Source organism: Lepisosteus platostomus, chromosome 9 (assembly GCF_059453375.1).
Source record: "Lepisosteus platostomus isolate fLepPlt1 chromosome 9, fLepPlt1.hap1, whole genome shotgun sequence".
NCBI lineage: Eukaryota > Metazoa > Chordata > Actinopteri > Semionotiformes > Lepisosteidae > Lepisosteus > Lepisosteus platostomus.
Window position 1 is genome coordinate 27458163 of NC_142619.1, and position 22224 is coordinate 27480386.

At 36.2% G+C, this 22224-nt stretch overlaps 1 protein-coding gene across 1 annotated transcript in view; it reads right to left on the reverse strand.

The window, feature by feature from the left end:
* Positions 1-547: 547 nt before the first annotated feature.
* The window catches only part of tph2 (tryptophan hydroxylase 2 (tryptophan 5-monooxygenase)), a 50359-nt gene continuing 28682 nt past the window's right edge, over positions 548-22224 (reverse strand). Inside the window, exons 7-11 of the mRNA XM_088644541.1 lie at positions 20243-20378; positions 17338-17464; positions 2659-2754; positions 2440-2573; positions 548-1369 (exon numbers count right to left, since the gene is read on the reverse strand). Of these exons, the coding sequence (XP_088500667.1) occupies positions 1195-1369; positions 2440-2573; positions 2659-2754; positions 17338-17464; positions 20243-20378 (668 nt within the window). The 3' untranslated portion in view covers positions 548-1194. The remainder of the gene's footprint in view (positions 1370-2439; positions 2574-2658; positions 2755-17337; positions 17465-20242; positions 20379-22224) is intronic.

Genomic DNA, 22224 nt, shown 5'->3' on the forward strand with positions numbered 1-22224 from the left:
TAAGCCAATAGTTCATTTAAGTGACTGAAAACCAGAGAACAAATCTATCCTGCAGCTCTTGGAGAAAAAGAGATTATGTTAGACGTTTCTTTTGACCACTTGATTATTCCTTTCAATGAACATAATCTCTACCTTCATCATTAGTATCATCTTCAGTCTTTTGAATCCACAGTCAAGTGAATAATTTCCCACTTTTATTCCAAGAACTTTTCTTTTGGCTGGACAGTTTGCTTCAGAAAGTCTCCTTTTTGTATATTTTCTTCATGATCGAGTCACTCTTTTAAGGACGTTACTTTTTAAGGAGTTTAACTATTTCCAAGGTGTAGATTCATCAAGCCCTATAATTGTACAGATTTAACATAGTGTACGGTATACATTTAATGTCAATCACATAAAGTGAAAGAACACCAAGAGAGTCTTGTACCATGGACTTAGCCTTAGGACTTTTTCACGACAGAACAACAGAATTTTTAAAGGGGATGGAGTAAATCGATTTTAATAGTTTTAAAGAAATGCTCTAGAAGCACAATGAATAGCATGCAAAATGTTTGGTAGGTTTTTATAACTTTATTAAGGTTGTTTTACATACATATACAGTATACGTAATCTCTAATTCAAGAAAGCCAATCTACATTAAATGCATGACCAAAATTATGGTATGTAAAGGAATATATTTCTACAGAAAATAATGTTTTTACCTTATATAATCCCTTTACATTCATGTCTTTCTATTACAGTAGCTTTCAGTACTGCTGTCTTGTGCTAGGTTATTCGTAAACCGTCCAGGCAACCAATTACAGCATTATCTAAGATTTTGATAGTTTACGCAGAGCTACTGAAGCTAATTGCTAAAATGATTCATGCATCTAAAAGAAAACTTGCTATTTTTTCTAATGTGATTGAAGAGAAATGTGTTGTCCTTTGAACAGGACTTTTGTTCTAAGCCTGTTTTTGGGTGATTGCTTCATTTCAGACCTTTGGTACATCAGTACTCACAATGCTTTGACAGCAGATAAAGCAACAGTTATACTGTACAGTAAATACACAAATGTTTGCATGGCACAAGTTGGTTTTCCGACCGTTTGAATGTCAGCATGTATTGAACATTCTTTTTGTGGAGCCTACTACTCTATACAGGAAGTCTGGAGATTTTGTTTCTGCATCTGCCGAGCCAGACATGGTGGATCAATGTCATTAAATCCCCAGGTATGTGTTCATTTTACCCAAGGCATCACACACAGTGTTGAGGTCACTTCTCAGGTCTTGAACTATATTTTCAATGCTCCTTGTATCTTTCAATATTTCAACACTCTGGGTGTAAGGGTTATAGTACACTGAGAATGGGCGCTTGATTGTTTTGGCAAATTCCCTGTAGGAGAAAGAATAGTGACAGAAAATATATAAAACAAATACAAGAATTTCACCACATTCGGTACTAAACTTTTTAATCACTGAAATATGCCTGTGTCAATTGCAGTTGTTCTGTAAATATATATAATATTGCACTTTTTAAAGACAATATTTATCTTGCAAAAGCTTCAACAAATGTATTTGGCCTTTATTCCAGAGGCCTCCTAATAAATAATTATGTCTTCAATTTTACCTCCACTGTCTTACTGTCAAACTGAAATCTTTCCTGCAATGGAAACTAAAAACATGAGAGCCAGATTAGCTGTCAACTACTACAGGTGGCAGAATGAGACATATGCTCTTTTTTTTACAGGTACATGTGACTGAATGACTGTAAATTCTAGAAAGGAAAAAGGGAAGAATAAAAAGCAGTTGTGTAAGTGTCAAAATGTCTGTATGTTTAATGAAGAAACAAATTTATGATGTTAGGGATGTGAAATGCGAAAAGGTTGTAGATGGCACTTTTGTAGGAATGCATTACAAGAATTGTAACCAGTGTACAAATGCATAGCTTAATCATGATCAATCAACAAAATGCACAGAATGTTATTTCAGATAATAGATAAAAACTCATAACATGCATATAAACTATTGCCAGTGCTAACGATAGTGCCATGAGGCACTAAGAAAGAAATCAATGAGATGCTGCCTGTCTGCTCCTGAGAGAAACTGATACATAATCAACACATTCTGTCACCAAAAGTGAAAACATGCTAAATTAAAAAAAATGTTAATTTGTTTTGCATTAGAGCTCTACATAGACACAACTAATAGTTTTAAAGACATTTCAAACTTTTTCAATCATATACAGTATTAAAATTTAATAACATCAAAGAATGAAAGACAGCTTAATTATATTTATCAGAAAATGTTACTATTCCATGTCACCCACTTAAAAAAATATAAAACTCATTTATATTGAATACTAGTACTCTTTTAAGGTACATGAAGTAGGTCAATATAATATATTGGTTTTTAATACTATCCCCAATCAGTCTGATATTGTTTTCTTGGCAAGCGTGCAATTACCTCATCTTTTCTTTGGCTTCTTCAAAACTTTCTGAAACAAAATATACTTCCTGGAAAGTTGTAATGAGACACTCTTGGTCACATGTAGTTCGAGGGTCAAACATCTTCACAGCTGCTTTGTCAGACAGTGCATGCTGCAAAGATGTGATCACAGCATAATTAAAAAAAACAATGCCCGCACAAGTCAACACAGACATTCTTCTATGCCTAAAAACATACCTTCAGTTCTCCAATTGAAGACAGTAGACCAGCTCCATAAGCTCGCAACTGACCTTCTTGCTTACATAGACCAAACTCTATAGTGAAGAAATAGCACTGAAAGACAAAACATGTCATGAAAGACAAGACGTCTATGTCTACAGTGTATACATTGATGTCTTTTTCGTTTCCTTATCAGAGAGGACATCAGAGAGGCGATTGATAACAAAGATTTATTTTTTAAAAAGCATTAATATGTGAACTGTAGGTTACAACACACTTGCATGGTTGGTCTTAAACTTTTTAAGCAGGGGAAGAGTACCGTTCATCCAACTATTTTCTAAACTCTTCTTCCAATACAGGGTTGCGGGGGAGCTGGAGCCTACCCAGCAATGGGGGCAAGGTGGGGTATACCCTGACCAGGACACCAACCCATCACAGGGCAAACACAAACACAAAACCCATACAAACACAAGGGGAACATACAAACTCCAGGCAGAGAGCACCCCAGGTCTGGAACTGAACCAAAGGCCCCAGCACTACAAGGCAACAATGCTAACCACTGTACGTATGTGCCATCTACTGTAGGAAGACTACAATTTCTTCTAAATATTAGCAATACTGTGATATGATCATTTAAAGCCAGACTGTCCAAGGGGCACTGACAGTATGTCAGATGTCAACTAAAAATATCTATTTTTAACAGTATACCTTCAAGCTTGATTACTTCCCTCTAACTCTTTAAGCTGTGCTCTGTAACCTCTTGCTAAATAATTGGTAAACCAGATATAAACAGAACTACAGCTGGAAATGTTTTCCAAACAGGACAATTATTTAATATTTTACAGAGCTTGTCCAGACAAGAAATTTGGTTTGATTTACAATTGAAATAAATGTATTCAGGATGGCATAGGATCATATTTTGAAACCTAAAAACTAAATACATACACCTGCCTTGCATAACATTACTAAGGTTTCACCACTGTTGCTGTGTTAAATGTAGTTTATGAAGATACATTAGGTGAAAGAATACACAATAAAGGAAAAGACATTTCAATCTCTAAAAAAAGACTAAAACATAAATCATGGCTCCACAGCCACAACTTTTCAGCATGGAACAAACCTTTACTTGTTCCCATGTATGCATATACACTTTATACAGCACTCAAAACACACAAAACACTGCACCTACAGTACATAGTATGATGCACACCAAAGGAGACTAGGATATACTGTATCAAAATACAGGTTTCAAGATCAGTGCTTCTACCTTTCTTAGTCTTGGGGTACATGAACAATGATCAATTGCCATGATCACATCCTCAAAAAATTCCCTTCTTTCATGTTTTACTATGATGAATTTTGTAAAACATGAGAAGTCACAATCTAGTCACCTTCGCTGCTTCTCAGTGAACCAGGCATCACGTCCTGTAATAATTTATCAGTATTCAGCTGTGATTAATATACAAGTGATACATAATGTATTGTCAACCACGTCTCATTTACCGTGGAAACCTGTACCCAGCTCACATATCAAAGTTATGTCGCTGCAAAATGAATCCCTGCTGTGGATCTTACCTTAATGTAATTCCTTCTAGCCAAGAACATTAATAGAATAGTCACTGATATGAGTCTGAAATATATCTTGTAAGGAAATGTATGAGAAAAGAGGTACTGTAAGAGGTTTCTTTGTGCAAACTGTGGATTCTACCATTAAACATTCAACAATAAAATAATTGGTTTATTTGGTGAATATTGTGGCCTAATCTCATGTACAACATAACCTACTTGAAAAATCAGCTCTGATTAGTTTGCCATAACAGGAAGAAAGATGAGGCCATCGGTAACATGGGAAAATTCAACTACTTTGACTCCCGAGACCACAGCACATCAAAGCACGGTTGGATTGCATGTATATATACAGTAAGCATGTGATAACAAAGGTTTCTGATTAATCAGAAACCCTTCTCTTTCCCTGCAACTGTTCATGGCCAGAATTGTTTGGTTTTTCCTTCATATACAGTTACTAGGAATTGTCATCCTGAAGCAACATTTGAAACAGATGGTAACCAGTCTGTCAAGTAAATAAAACCTATTGTAGTGAAAAATAATATTAACAATTTACAAGCTGTATTGATTGCTCTGTTGCTGTGCTTTTGTTTGAATATTCTGGTAACCTGCACCAGGAACAGCTTCATGACTAAGGTATTATTGTACACAGATTTAAGTGCTAAGCATATTAATTGTAAAAAACCCACATGCCATTACATGAAGCTATTACAAAGAACTTCATGCAGAAGGTGGCTCTGGACTAATGATATCAAGAGTCATTAGTTTCTGCAAAAAAGTAGCCAACATGGTATTCTTTTTTTCCATCCAATTTATCTCCATTAATGTTAAAGTTCAAGAGAATTTCAAATTAAACTTCAAATTGAACCATATTTGACAAAGATAAATTTTTGTGCACAGTGTGTGTTTAAAAACACTCCTAGGGAGCACCTCCTAATCTGATCACGGTGACTGGATTTCTTTCATAATTTCATCATATCTGTTCCACCTGTTTTACAAAAGCAACTTTTGCAAATCGGTTTTAATTGAGGTCCTTTAAACTTACATGATACAAATCTATTAATGAAAGCAAAACAAGGGGCAAGGATCCTACTGGAGGCATTTCAGGAACACTTCTTTATGCTTTGAAGAGAAATTGAAAATGGTGTAATCCCCTCCCATATTGAGATGCATGAGATCATATACTGTGCCACTTTTAAACTGCTACATACAGTACTGTACTGTACTGTATATATCTGGTCAAACCTAAAGGTCACACTTAAACCACAGAGGGGCTTGATGAAAAACAAATCAATTCCAAGGCTGAGAAAGAACATGTACAGTATCTTGTAAATGAGAGAGGGGTGTTTGACATACAGAAATGTTACAGTTAGGTCCCTAAGCTCAGATGTCTAGCTTGTTGTTTTTTCTGGGTTGTCTCAGACTGACATTATTAGTCATGCTTCAGCTTCCGCAAAACCTTAATTAGTAGATATTTTCCTTTTTATTTTCTTGCCTGCTTAATGAAGTATAATACTCAAAACTAAAATACAATGTTGCACGTGAAGAAATGTATTAAATGTTTGAGTATAATTCCGTAATAATTTAAACCCCCTAAGGATCAATAATGTTAGAGTGATGTAACTGGAGTCCAGAAGCTATGGAAGTGCTTAATAAAAAAAAACTCCCCTTACACTGAATTAAATATAAATATCTACAGATATTAGAGATACATCTGATAAAAGCACATATTGTATTTTTGGCACAAAGTTCACCTGTATCAGTGAAAGAGTAACAAAAATACATTTGTTGTTTGATGTTACTGCTTTTTCAGCAATATAAATAGATTGAATATAAACCATCAAATGCTCAATAAAGATCAAAGGCATAAAACATCACGTGCATTTGTTAGGGTAGCATATAAACTTTTATTTATTATTATTATTGCAGTAACCTAATAGAGCTCTAATCATACTGACTCTAGCTAGTACACTTTCAGATAGTGGACCATAGTAAGGTCCAGTTTGAATACATAATAGTACTGTACATACTATGTGAATACATAAAGAAAACACACATTTTATTATAATATACAGTATACTATAATAAAATTGATTATATTCATATTAAATACTGGAGCAGTATATTCATAATGAAACATTTCTGGTGTGTAAACATAACTAAAATTGAAAAAAGACTAGTTAGAAAGTGTAATACTCTTTAAAGCAAAAAGCTCTCAAGTAACTTGTCTTTCTGGCTAACTATTTCATGACGTGAAACCTCGTACTACTATGTCTTTATAAAGATGGTTCAAGTCAGATCGAACTGTGTCATATCTAAGCCACTCTACACTACAAAGCACTGGAAGCAATGACCTGTGATTACTACAGTAGTACTTCTGACTGATATTATAATATACCACCAAATACTATCCTCATTTGGCCGACACATCTTTCCATATTGGCTCTTCTTGTACATCAGAAATACTTACAGCAGTCTCTTCTTACAACATTGTGATTTCATCTGAAAAGGAAATGGTTATAGGGAATGGAAGTAATGTACTGGAGTACACATAAGTGAATGGCTTATAAAACATAAAGAAATACCTGTTGACATTAGATTCTAAGCTTTGCTATCAGAAGGAAAATTTAACATAGAGACAGGCAAAACAATTTGAGCTAACATGTTCAGTGATTGCATGGATTGTTAGTTTTGCAGCTTTCTATTGTGCTCACAAGAAACAAGACAACAAAGTATTTTGCTTCTTACAGTATTTACACAAGTCACATTCATCAGTCTGAATGTGTCTGTGCAATGCTATATGTATTTGTATCATTTTCTAATTTGTTACCTCAACAAGGGAAAGCATAGGAGGAACCTATTTGCTAAAAACAGTAGACATTAAGTTGTTCCTTTGTAGGAAGGTACTGTATGTTCACAAACCTAATTTATGGATAAGTTTGGCTTCTTATGCTTTTCTTTCATAGGTATCTTTGAATTGCTGTAAAAGGACGCATACTGAGAGGACAGTGTGATCAAGACGCAGAGAGGTAGAATCTTGGGCTAGAGGTTTGGGGAGGTCTTTTATTCTCACTTCTCTGACATGTTTCTTGAGACAGTCAATCTTTTTCCCAAGCCCCTTGTGTAAATGGCAGGACACTAAGAAGTGTTAAAATAACAGTAATACATCTATAATATAACTGCAGTGATTATAAAAGAAATGTGAAAAGCAAACCAAACAGGGAAGATAAAGAGAATCTGTCAGAAACAGATGCCCAAGAAAAAAATTGTAGTAACTTGGCTCTCTTCTCTTTGCTTTTAAAATTGTGTCTAGTTGCTTATAAGCCAAATTTACCCCAGCTGTTTCTTGTACCTTGGCATTCATCCACTGTATCTCCAGTCTTTAGTTAGCCTTCAATGCAAATAGGTACAAAAATGTATTTTATTCAGGAAATCCTAGTAAATTTACTATAATTGTTCTCACTCAAGCACAGTGTTTTATTTGTTTCATGGAACCTTTAAAAATTAATCAAATTTAATTTTATTTATATATTATTTGGAGAGAGTTACAGACACCATTGACTTCCTTGATATCATATAATGTATCCTCTCCTTAAAATTGACTTTTCTGGTTTGCTTGACTTCTGGATTGTAATGCCACGAATGAAATTCAATCCAAGTCAAAGGAAAGATGAAAACTGAGGCAGCATTGCATTTTAGATAAAGGTTATTTAAAAACCCTCTAAAATGTAAGCTCTCAGAAACATTGGTTTCTTATTATCTAATCTGCCACTCTCCTGCTCTCCTATCAGACAAGAACAGAACAATCCCAAGTAGTCATTTAATTACCAAGATATCCTTACCAAATTGTAAATTTACTAAAGTCATTCTAAAGGTCACACACCTAAAGTGAAAATGGGCAGCATCATTTCTGCTAATTTGAGCTCTGACTTGTATATGTGATGGAAAAAGAGCTCTGAGTTTTTTTTTATTGTAGCTTCATATGGTTTCAAACTCATTGATCACACTGACATCAGAGAATTATTGTAGGGATGTGCATTTAAGACTTCGATGACCTTTTAGGTCTGGCACTGCTCATCTTCACTTAATGATCTATCCTTCAAGATGCTATGTAGGTGACACTTTGCGGAACTAATGAGACACTGCTTCATACCACTTTCTGGAACAAATTTCAGTGAAATTCATTAGGTACAGATTGAAACTCACAGAACAGCCTCCCCCTATTTAAATGCACTATTTTTTATTCATGGCAAGAATTACTGGAACAGGTGTTGATTAAAAAATACTTCATTTGGGCCAATCATAAACAGTTGTAATAAAATGCACTTCCGTTGGGAACAAGATAGCCTTATCAAATCATGGAAGGTTTATCAGAAGCTAATCTTAAGAGTAGAGAAACTATAAAAAGGTAATTTGGTTGTGTTGAAATATTGTGCTCAGTCTTATAAATATGAAGAATTTCATGCTCTAAAACTAAATGTTTGAGTTTATCTTAAAACTTCAGAGAATCTGTTGCCTCCATTTCTTTAGTGCTGTGGGCACATCAATTGCTCAATCATTAATGGTGCCTTAATAATGATGCTTTAATTAACCCTAATCGGTGCCCCTAAAGTATCTTTTTCATTCCCCTTTAAATAATCTGGTCAAACAAAATGTCGAATTATGATTACAAATTAATAAAAAAAACGTCCTTATTCAGGTTCCTGTGCTTTCATTGAAATACTGTATGTAGAGTAAATATACTGTACCTGTCAAAAACATTATCAGCACTGTATGTCTAAAGGACAGTGGAAAACAGTTCACATGTTGCTAAACATTCCACCTTTGTATGCACATACTGTAAAGTGTTCCCTCCTGGGGACAGTTTGTTGACTATTCTCTCACATGTGTAACCTGAAATTGAAGAGCCTTGAGTAAAAACTTACTCCCATGTCTAGCCCAAAGACACAGAGATTTTCGGTAGAGACATACAGTATAAGAGCAAAGGTTAGGAGTGCTAAATAACGTTTACCATTTACAAAAAACACACATATATCCTCCATAAATTGCTTTCATTATGCCCAGAGACAAACACCAGAGAGCCATTGCATAAATTAAGAGATACAGTATGTGTGGGGTAGGAACTATTGTAAGATGTGTTTTTAAATGGGTTTGGCAGAAATAAATAAACAAAACCATGCTCCAAATACTGATTATTTGTTGAGGTCTCTGAGAAAACGGTTTCATGACACTTTTGAAATCTTAGCTTTCAGCCAAAAAATGTCCTCCTCATAATTTTCTTTCTCTTCAGGTAGTCAGTTTTGTAAGTAAAAACGTATTTTTTGCGGAGCTTGTTCTGGCTGGACAGAGCCTGGTATATGAATACTGTTGTTAAATTTATCTGAAATTGTGAGAGTAGTTTATTTACAATGAAGGTTAATGTAGCAGTAACAATAATGTTCTGACCTAGTTTTATTGAGGGAAATCTCTATTTCCCACTATAAAATAAGGTGGGTTTTGCCCACATATTAAACAGAGTCTTGAAGCATGATGTGATTAGCATGGAAATGGCTTTTGCACTCAACCCCTCTTCAAACATAAGGCTCTAATGAACCCATCTGATGTGACTAATAAAATAAGAGCCCACTGAGTAGCCAGATTACTGTTGGCATGGAGCTGTCAGGTTCCTCTGGGCACCACTGAGCCAGACAGTCCACCCTTCTCAGGCCTTGGGTCTCTAACAGTGCCAAAACAACTGCCCAATCTCAGATGGTGCTATAGTACTGTCTGTGTAAGATCCTGGCTCCTGCTTCACATGCTCATCGTCTGCTCTATTTATTCTGCTTTTGACCCATTAAATCTTTCCGCTATTCTTCACTTGCAGGAAATAAATAAATAAAGGAGAGAGATCTGTCAGCTTCCTTTCTAGGCTCAATTCCCATGGCTTGAATCTCATTGATCAAGCTGACACCAGAGAGTTAGTTGAGAGGATGTACACTCTAGACCTTTGCGACCTCCACACTTCTTGTTTAAGCACTCCACTTTTTTAGCTTATGTTAATGATGTGCCTAATAAGATGCTTAGCAGGTGAAACCCAGCCGATCATACTCGATATTCGACCTTCTACACACACTCTCCTGCATTACAATCCTGTGGATGGGAAGATCAACATTCAGAACTCCTTCCAGGCCAGTTCAGCTATGTACAGTATATGCTTTTGGGTATTTCTTGTTGAGTAAGTGATGGTTACACATAGATATGTGTGAAGCAAAAGGCATGTTTTAATATCTTTCATTTATGCTTCACATATTGTACAGCACGTTAAATGCAATTATTAAACTGAGTGGTTCCCATGTGGCTCTCGTAATTAAGGCAATCAAAATGGAAAGTACAGTAAGTGAAAATGGTATGACAGCCCTACTAGTTCAAATTCCAGTTAGTGACTTAGTTTCCACAAGGGTGAATGTGTTCTATATTTTACTCCTAAGGGCTGCTAATGTGGTAGACTTGCTGTCCATAGATAGAATTACCCCAGCTTTTACTATTTACATTCAAGAGATCAAAGCTTTGTTTAGTACCCAACATTTTTTCTTGATTTAGAATTTTTTTTTATTTTTGGAGTAATCCTTTAAAAATCAATAAAAAATGAAACATTAGAAAAAAATGAAGATGCAAATAATTAAAAAAATATATTTGATGAAAACGTTTCAACTGATACAGTAGTTCATGCTATTGAACTTTGAACTAAATCAAAAACAAATGTTAAAATCAATATTTCATTTATGACTTAAAAAAGTTCTAACAGAAGGAACAGTAAGATATTTGAAGAAAAACGACATTAAAAATTTAGATTGTACGTTTGTATACATACAATAATACTTGACTAGACTAGGATCTAAACTGAAAAGTTTAAAAAATAGAGACAGAAACAGCATTTTCTATCCAAACAGTCTTCAATACATGTACATTGGTTTGTTTTTTCCCCAGCTCACTGTTTATTGATGATTTCATTTTTAGGTTCATTTTCAAAATTAAATAGCAGTAATGCTGATTAAAGTGGCTCTGAGATTCTGTCCATTTCAATGTAATGACTGTGAACATACTGTATAGCCACATACAGTACATGATTATTGTATCCGATACTTTCTGTCAAGAAAAAACCTGCATAAAGTGTGTGAAAGGATTGATTTTATAATGTTAAGAAACAAGAACGCTGTAAATGTAATTGAACTAAAGTACTGTGGCATTGAAGATATTTAGATGTAAATTAAATTAAAATCTAGGGTTCACAGATGCATATATTAGTTTTGGGTCTTTTTTAAATTGGCCACATACTTATTGAGAACAAACTGTACCAAACTGTACTTTCTGTGGCATGCCTAGTACAGTGTTATATTTAAAAATACAGAAAAGTGAAACAGGGCAGCCCCCCCAACCCACCAATGTCTACCTTATCTGTGGTCACTTTTTACCACATTACAGAGGTCAAACCCACAACAAGTGACCCTAATTTAAAAAACAACATAGTATTTTTTTTGTGTGGCAGGAAAATAGGTATTCATTCTAAAAAAAATGGTGCACTTTATCATAGAGCAGGGGAACCTTCTTATCAGTACTGTACAGCTGTGTCTTGGAGAAGAGTATTAATTCAGAACAGCAGAAGAGTCAGACCAAACCAGCACCCTCCCCCATCCCTGCTTCTTGCTCAGCTCAGCAGGCAGAGGGGCTTAGCCGCAATCTTACAAAAGGTTTGTGGAATCACTTGTAAGATGTCATACAAAAGTATTGTGCAGAAGGATGGATTTAGAAAGCAGGTAGGAGAGAAAAGGTTCCTCCACTAATTACAGCAACAAAGAGCCTTACTTTATCTGATACAGTCCCTGTAATTGTATCGAAATGTTATTTACTTACTCCGGATAGTAAAGCAACCACCAGTTTAGATCATGGACTGCATCCTTTTTTGGACTGATGGACTCATAAGCAAGCTTGGGTACAAAATAACTACAGGGCCTTGGAGCAGAAAGAAAGGAAATGCACGAAGCCATTCAAAGCCATTATGCTCATCTTCCATATTTTAAACCCCTGAAGGTTCCTGAACTCTGAATTTCAGGTTACTTTGCTTTGAGCTCCACCTATCCAAGAGATTAATAGTATCTGTGATGACTAATGCAGACCTGGGATTAATGGAGTCTATACTAAAAAACTCTATTTTTCAACACAACTCATCTGCTTATTCCCCTGTTGTCTTGAATGTGCTTTACAAGGGCACTGTGCCACATCAATGACATACAGTATTTTACATAAAGTAACAGTGAAGCATTCATGCCCTAAAACTACATAGAGCATCTCCATCCGGTGCATAAGCCAACTACAGAAGAATTACTAACTTCAGCAGTGGGAGGTCAACATCATGAGTATGTGAGAATGTTGTCCGGTTAAACCGAATAAACAGATTGCAAATTTAGTCAGCCCACAGGCTTGCAATGAGAGATGAGAGACTTATTTTATTAGACTACGGTTATGGAATCTAACTATAGAGAATGGATGCATGCTCTGTGAGACCAGCTGTCCACCAGATAATTTGGGGGTTCGTCCACATCTGTGCTACAGATCACAATGGTCATACTTCCATAGATAACTAAAACAACAGCATATAAATGCGATGCAAGATCTTTGTATTTATCCAAAGTAAAACACTTATTGACAAGAATAAGGTGATGCAATTGAGTAACTTGGACTGATGCATAAGCACTAAATCACCCCATTAGCGAGAGAGTTCGTTGGGTTCAGGCGATAAGACAATTTAACCAGTTGAATGCCAAGTTTGGTGAAAACCATGAAATGAAAATTTGGCAAGAATCCAAGGTGTCCCACCTATCAAGAGAATAAAGCTGGCATCACACTACACAACTTTTCCTAGGATTTTCAGTCGTAGCCTCAATTTACATAATCGTAGGAAAATCACAGCGAGTTGGAGAGAGTCGCAGGGCGCGCCCTTTACCGTCAATTGTGTAGTGTGACACCCCCAGCGACTCAGTTATAGCCCTCTTAATAGCTCCTACAACTCTCCCCGACTTGCTACGATAATATCAAACAGGTTTGAATTTCTCGTAGCCAATCACAAGTCGTAGGGGTTGGCTCTAGTGCCTGCGACAGGCAACAGCCAATGAGCGCTCAACCGGAAGTACAATGCATACAATGCGGCTGCAAGGAAACAAGAAAAGCAAGTGTTTTTCTTTCTGTCCTCTTAGACAGAAAAGGCAGCAGGATTCAGCAGCTGCAGCCGTTATATTTGACATGCTGTCTTCGTGTCGAGTCCTGCCGTGTGACGCTGGCTTAAAATTCTCGCATGCCATCTGCCATGTTTACAGTCATAAATTTCTATCCTATCAATCATTATCCAAGTGTAATGGTCTCGTCAGAAGTTGGTTTGATACTACAGAAGTCCATTTTTTTGTGATTGATAGCAACCTGACAATAATACTGTGGATGACCTTCCTGCCACATTCAAGCTCTGCAGACTGAACCTGGATGATGTGTGGCACAGAGGGCTGAGGGAACAGTTAACAGGTATGTGCTTCCCCAGGCACTATAAGAGGAATAGGACTGAATCCCACAAAACAGTATCTGTAAGGTAGTGCAAAGCATGCATCACGGATTTCAACAGTGGCAATATACAGTACATTACAAGACTGTGACCATCAGCCCCTTTTGTAGACCCTCTGTTGATCATTATTTGTTATTGTAAATGTTAACAAACATTTACAATAAACCTTTTTTTAATGTTTTTCATACTGCAGGATTTAGCTTCTAGGCTTTGGGTTATTACAGTATACAGTGGCTATTATTAAATCAGACCATTATTATCAATACTACAATTCCTGACATTGAAGATAAGCAATTAAAAAGAAGCATCCATTACAAGGCATTAAGGCTTCTTTCTTTTCCAAATGCACCTCTTTCTAACACCGGTTTTATACTCTGCACTTCCCCAGGGTCAGGATTCACATTAATGGCAAAAGACCATTAATGTTGTAGCCTGTAGGTTTAGAATTCCCTGATGCACTTCCGATTATCTGAGTCTGCTTCTGTGGTAAAATTCTGCCCAAGGAGGTAATATTTTTGTCACTACTAGAAACAAGAAAAACTTATATTACAATATTTGTTATTGGGATTCATTTGGCATTTTAACTTACAGGGATTGCTTTCTTTTGCTTTCAGTTACATTCTACATTCTGGAGCCCTTAAAGTCTTCAATCATCAAAGTATTTTTTTTTATTTAGTTATTTGCTAAACTCTGTTGTTTACACATATTTCTCTGTCATGACAAAGGTCCTAATGTTTATACTGGGTAGAAAAGAGGGATTTAGACATAAAATACATTGAAGTTCAAAGACTTCTTACTGTATGTAATTGCAGCTTTCCATTCTACCCAAGGCTGTATTATTTTCCAAGTGTGATGGTCTGGCCAGGAGTTTTTAGTCACTGCAGACGTTCACTGGTAGTGGTTGATAGCAACCAGACTGCACTGTGCTACATCGATCGAGTCCCAAGACCTCACTTTCTAACTTTCCTGGAAACTCATCCTGGCTTGACGACATTCTCACAGGACAAGAATACCAGTGACTAGTATCCTCTGAATTGGTTAAACCAGGCAACAGCTATGGTCAAACACAGACAAGAGAACTTTGAATGTCTTTCAGTTTAGCAATTCAGCTTGAAGAAATGGGTAATCATTTGAAGATTGATATTAAGTTCAGAAAATTAAATCCTGATTAAGACAGATTCTGTCATTATTGCTACACTGTTGGAAGACTCAGACCACATCTTTTAGCATTCATGCCACTTTATAAATAATCTTTTCCTGTCCATCACATGTTGACTGTTTGTGACTGTTGTATGGCAGACAGCATCCACACTGTCAATAACTTCAGGTGAATAAAGAGTCATGAGTCTTACTCATGAGTTATACACTAATTTGCTTTTCTTTTAAGTTATATTTAATTATATAATTATTTTTAATTTGGTCTCATTTACAGTACATAGATTTTACATTAACTTCATTTTAAGCATTCAAGGTTTAACTAATTAATCTAAGTTTGCAGTTGTGGATACATTTATTGAATGTTGTCAAGGAGATCAGATAAAACTGTTCAAAACTATACGTAGGAGATAAAAAATAGTAGAAAAGAAAGTGAGGCATAAATGGGGTGATTGATTGTTCAAACATTGTTAGCATCTGATCTAACTTTGAACAATACAGGATAGGGAATACAGCAATAAAAATCCCTGAATTCAATGCTAGTGATAGTAACACATTCCTATTGTTTTAGTATGGATTTCACACAACCATTACAATTCTTTGTAAAATGCTGTCAAACCAAAATTACAAGACAGCTTGCCTTCCCCGCCAGTGAATGCTTTACTCAGCAACACAGTAAAGAACAAGGAACTGTAGATAGGATGCTGTTTGTTTCTCTGTTTGACTGTCTTCCTGCAGTCAGCCACTGAAATAATAGAAGGCCGTGATGTGGCTTGATGGCTTTCTTTTGATGGGACAGAAAAAGTTTAAGGTATGGATATACAGTGCTTTTAAGGGTGCTATATATAATAAATTGTTATTACTATTATTAGTAGTAGTAGTAGTAGTAGTAGTAGTAGTAGTAGTAGTAGTAGTAGTAATAGTACTACTGGTCAGGCCTGGTCAGTACCTGGATGGGAGACCTCCTTGGAAAAACTAAGGTTGCTGCTGGAAGAGGTGTTAGTGAGGCCAGCAGGGGGTGCTCACCCTTCGGTTCATGTGGGTCCTTATGCCCCAGTATAGTGATGGGGACACCATACTGTAAACAGGCACCGTCCTTCGGATGAGACGTAAAACCGAGGTCCTGACTCTCTGCGGTCATTAAAAAATCCCAAGGCGTTTCTCGAAAAGAGTAGGGGTGTAACCTGTGTGGTGAGCGTACTGGCGCACTATGGCTGCCGTCGCATCATCCAGGTGGGGCTGCACATCGGTGGTGGTGGAGGGGAGTCCCCATTACCTGTAAAGCACTTTGAGTGGAGTGTCCAGAAAAGTGGTATATAAGTGTAAGCAATTATTATTATTATTATTATTATTATTATTATTATTATTATTACTACTACTACTACTACTACTACTACTACAACTTAACTACTTTAGCTGCTACTACTACTGCTACTACTATTACTACTACTTACAATACAGAAGGTGCTATCATTTTGAGTCACAAACACTTTTGCCAGGAAAGTCCATGTGTGCCACTTTCATGGATGGAAGAAAAATAATTACCACGTGAGACTAAATGCCGCTTGACAGTTGTTACATTACATTTTCTATTCAAAGATCTCTCATTGTGGCTTGAATTAATAGTCAAATGCATCTTTCTAATAACAGATAAAGGTCACCATACAATACACATACAGTATGTTGTATATTAAATTAATGTGCATCTTATCACCACATGGTTTATTCTAATAAACTAACCATTACTCTAATGCTAAAAATCAGGTTGCCCTTCATGATTAATGTGTTGATCTAAAATGACTATAAACTATAAAATTTAATTAGTATATGCTTAACTAACTGGCATTACATACAGTATGTAGTAAATAGGAAAATGTGTGATCTTGCATAGGCTCTAGTAACAATTACCAAGTTGTAAATTTTACAAATTGAAGCAGTTTCATTTCAACAGATGTAGGAATACAATCATCATATCTAGAGGCTCAGTATGAAAATAAGCATAATTAATAAACCATCTTTGCCAACAAGGTAGGCTAACGGCAGTAGGAATTGTAAGCATTGTAATTACAGTCTGTCACTAGGGACCAGCTTCTAATGATTGGAAATATTCACACTTGAGGAGAACAGTTAGAACACATTCTCACATGGGTTGAATTAGTTTTTCCTGGTCATAAAAAGGGTCTGCATGGGTTACTTTATTTTGGGTTGTTAGGACAAGCAGACTTGTCTGTCTGCTTGAGAGCCGTTTTGTTTGAATATTCACTCCTTACACAGCTTTCTTTGAGACAGTGAGAGTTTTAAGCTCTAAGGCCTCACGATGCCACATTAATAAGAGGGAGGCCCGGCACAGCTGGCTTCAGTTTTATGATTGAGAAAATCACAGAACTCACTGTTGCTAGTTTCTGCACGTCTTCATCAGAGGCGCCCAGCGAGGCCAAGCCAATCTCCTGAGAGAACTGTGCAAACTTGGGATCAGCAAGAAGAGGGACGTGTCCCAGGAGCTCATGGCACGTATCCCTGAAATCAGGCACAGTGCGTCAGTGAACTACTAATGTGTTTCATCTTTTTTCCAGAGATCTGGAGCCTTTTCTCTTATTTTGAGAGAAGCTAATGACAAAGAGAATGGTATAATATTTTCCACGCCACATTATTTCTTGGTTAGTCAATTATATGGACATGATGATAAATAAGAGTTAAAGAGATGTCCATGAATCCAGCAAAAGAGAGAGGAATTGGAGAATTTGCAGTGCTGTATATTCACAAATGTTTCTGCTCTTCTGAACGACAATAAAATATGTGACAAAATTACAGAAATGGTACAGTTCCAATGTGGCGTTAAGAAAGATAAGGAGCCCTCCTGCTATCAAGAGTCACCTTTTTCGTCAAAGTGCTTTCTTTTCATTAAGATTGAGTAATAAGCCACAATTGGTAGAAACTTGCTATAGCCAAAATTTCCTTTGTCAAGCTGCTTGTTTAATTTAATTGGAAATTAAACTACCAATTTCTAGACAAGGAAGAATGAAAAGGAAGTGACTGTTTCCACACAGAATATAACAAATTCATTTTACATTAACCACCATTTATTTAACTGTGAAAAGAGTAAAAGCTCCAGCTAATAGGCTAAGACAATTTTCCCCACTAGTGCAGAAATTAACATCATGAAGATTTATGTATTCTATACTGAATTGCCTTTAAGTAATATTTTTTCTGATTATTCAATGCTAACTATACTTTTTACTTTCTTTAAATGTCACTCAATTGTGCTGGTTCCAATAAAACTACAGTTTTGTGACTTGGTGAAAGAGAGATTTAAAAGTTTGGTAATGTTATTGGCAAGATGTTTCTAGAGCATTTAGAGCCCATCCACTTTAAATGACACTAGTAATGCTGCCTTAAAGCACCTGTGATAAATTGGCACCTACAGCAGTCAACTATGTGTAATGATCTACAGTAGCACTAATTAACCTGTTTGTGTATGTTACCACAAAAGGTTCTGATGTGCCTCTAAAGCAGGGCTGATGGATTTGGAGGTACTACCTAACATTATCTTTTAATGTTGTGATTCTTTTAATAGATAATGTTATCTATCTTTTACTAAAAAAAATAAAATAATTTCACAGAAAGCAGTGCAATTTTAGTCTTAAACATTTCTACTGCATCCCCCGACACTCCCCTATTGACTTTTAATTTTCTTTTCAATTTAATTTTCTCTATCTAGATCTTAACAGATTGTTGGAGCAACAATGCTGCTCAATCTTTGTCTTTTCTGTTCTGAGAATTTTATTTCTTGCAGTTGCTAATCTGCTTTGATGATCCTGGTTCTTGGTGTATACAGTACAGTAGGGCAGTCAGTGCCAGCAGCCAGCTCATTGTTCAGATAGTTAAAAAGTACTAAAGCCTAAGCAGCGTGCAGTGTAATACTTTACACAGTTTGAGATTAGGCTTTCTGGTGTGAAGACTGTGGCTACTTTAGACTGAGCTTCAGGTGTCACTAAGGCAGAAAGGACACTCAATGTACTGTATATCCAGGAACACTCAGATGAAATGGTGTTCCAGTAGAAGAGGAACAGATTCATAAGAGCATAAGATTTAAGAAAGGTTCCAAATGTAATGAGACCATTGGCCCATCTTGCCCCATTTGGTCATTAGTAGTTAACTGATAAAAAATCTAATACACCTGTTTTTTTTAAGGAAACTTATTCAATAAATATTGAGAAGATAGTGCAATATTGCTTTAATTCATTATATTGTACACATTGGAATTAATTATATCCCTGCAAATACAGCAAGACTCCAAATGAAGCCAAAGAGTGCATCTGTGACTAAAATACCCCTCACTTTCTTATAAAAGATGAACTGCAGTCACAATTTCTCGGGCCAGTTGTTAAATGTCAGTAACAAAATAAATTCACAGAATTGTACAATTTTTGAATGAAACACAAAATCATGAACTTTGTGAAAGTAAATGATGGTCTCCATTTTGTTTGCAAAGCACTGGGCTCACCATGGGCACAAACAGCAATGTGAAGAAGCCCTTCCTGGTTACTTGTCACTATAATGACTAATGCAATGAGACATACGAGTGAATATGTACAGCAGACATTTCACTGCAGAAATGTTCCAACATGAACTAGTGACAATTAGGTAGCATTTGTCAGCAAAACTGTCTTGAAGTTGACAGCAATATGTATATTGGATTCAAAGAGATGTATTAACAAGCCTGCTTGTTTACAATGTAATAGGTCTGGTTTACCTTACTGGAAGTTTTGTTGCTTCATGTTCTGAATCACAGAATATGGTGCTGAGCATACCTGGAAATGTAATCTATTTTGTGATGTAAATTGGAGGTTTTACACATTACTGTGCACATTTGACTTTTGTTGTGGTTTGAAATGCACTCATCAATGCTGAATCTTTTGTACCCCGAAATATGAAAACAGCTTTCCAGTTCCCCTTTACAGTAACTCTACAGTTTAAGGCTAGTTACAGGTCTTGTATAATTCAAAATTTAAAAAAAAAGAAATAAGCATTCAGAATAAAAAAAATGCCGTTTGAAGCTCTGCTCATGTCATCGGCAAAAGTGAAAATGTGCACATTAAAAATACCTCAATTTCGAGAAGAAAATGTGAATCACGTTACTACCCTCATACCAAATTTATCAAATTTGCAATAACAACAAACATATCAGAGTCTTACTTTCCCCCACTGGAAGTAAATGATTTAGTTACGCATGAGGCCCAATCCTTATTCTGCTTACTGGTGACAAATGGCAACCATGCAACACAAGACACTTACGGCTCGGGAGTGTAGAGTGGGTCTGTGCTGTGGCGGATGTACTGGGTGCAGTTGAACACTCGATACGCCAGCCCTGCGAGAAAATCTCGGGGGGACAGATATCCAGCAACGGGCCGCACAGTAAAGCCAGATCTTTCTGAAAAGGCAGTGGAAGAGTCTCTCATTACACATGATCGAAATGAAATGCTCCACTCATAAAGGTCCGACCACTTATTTGCATTTTGTATGTTTCAGAAAGCTGGACATCTGCTCCCCACTGCATTTTTAAATGTTCATTCTTTGCTTTATGTGTATTTACAGATGTCAGGAGAAGTATTCACACAAGTCAGCAGTTTCCAGTGCAGTAGATGATAGTCTTCAGTACTGTCAGGAATAACAGAGATTAATTAAAAGCTGACACCCTTCTCCCACACACACACCCATTCTGTTCTGTTTTCACTTTGTCTTCAAAGCCCAGGTAATAGTTGAAACATCAGTGTGAAGTGTCACAGAGGGGATTTCCTGAAAAGTGCAAAGTGAGAGATTTGAATGCTTTCTTTTTTCCGGACAAAATCCAAAGTGTTAATATCATGCATCTCTCTGTCTCTGACCAAATGAAATTAAATGAAGCTAGTAATGTAGCACAAACCATGAAGAGCACACCAGAAAACTACTATGAGGAAGGCATGTTGTCTCTCAGAATGTATTTAGATTTTGTATTGCCTTGGTACTGTCTGATGCTCCATACTCTTTGCATTCCCTTTTAACACTACATCAGCAAAATAAATAGGCCACCAGTGGCAACGAAATATTCTTTTTTGGAACATAATATTGTCTTGGCAACTGAAAGCAAGGAGAGTTAATGGAAGGAAGGAGAAATTGCAATTTACCTTACCCAATCTGCCTTTCTAATTCTCATATTTAAGATTGTTCAGACAATCAACTACAAACTAAAGACATTTTTTAAATTAATTAATAAGCTTATTAAAACAAGGCCTCCTTTACAAGGGATATAGCAAAAACAGTTAAACAACCCCATAGAACATGTGTGCTTGAAACTTAGAATAGCAACCCCTGATCAAGTTTAAGATAAAAATAATATTCCAACAGTGTCTTCAGTATGCCATTCAATATCTGTATGCCTGGTTTATAAATAATCATTGAAATCACTCAGCACTGGGTAAGAACTCTAACAAGCATGTATCTGGTGCAAAGCTGCCTGATGACAGATGGAGCTCTGGTTAAAGCCGGAGGTAAGAGACTGAGGCAGAGAGAAAGGGAGGGAGAGAGTGCGGATGCACAGCTGGAGAAGGTCATGAGAGCAACCAGGGGAGAGGAGTGCTGGGCTGCATGCAGGCCGAGGTGAGGGGGTGGCTGGGGCTGCCACTGCTTAGTATTAGGTCAAGACAGCACAACTCAGTGTGCTAGAGAAGAGGTCTGTCTCTTGACTATACCATAACTCCATTAGTCCTCGTTATGCATGCCAGACTGATTTGAAGAAAAGATTTACCTAGATCATTCTTATTTTTGTGTAAATAATTCTCTCTGGTTGTTCTAAAATTCACAGACAGAATAAAATATCAGATTTTTTTTTTCAATTTAAATAACAAACCTAATTAAATTCACACATTTTTAATGTTAGTCCTTTATCAGTAGTGCAGTAATCCAGTAAATACTAACAGTTAATTAAAAAAATTAGCTTTTCTACTATGAGATTTAGGAAAGAAAACATATGATCACTCTTGGCCAATATAAAAATAATACTTGTACTGATGATACTGATCTACTGATGATGATGATGATTATAATGATGTTATGATTATTGTTGCTGAAAATTCTAATTTAAATCAAACTGAATAATACAACAAATTGTGAAACCTTAAACTAAATTACTTGACGTGAATATTACTCTTCTATTTGTAAACACATTCCTGCGAAGTTTACTTCAGTCCAGGCTGTCATCATTCACCTTTGATAACCAAACTTGTTAAAAACCAAAGGTT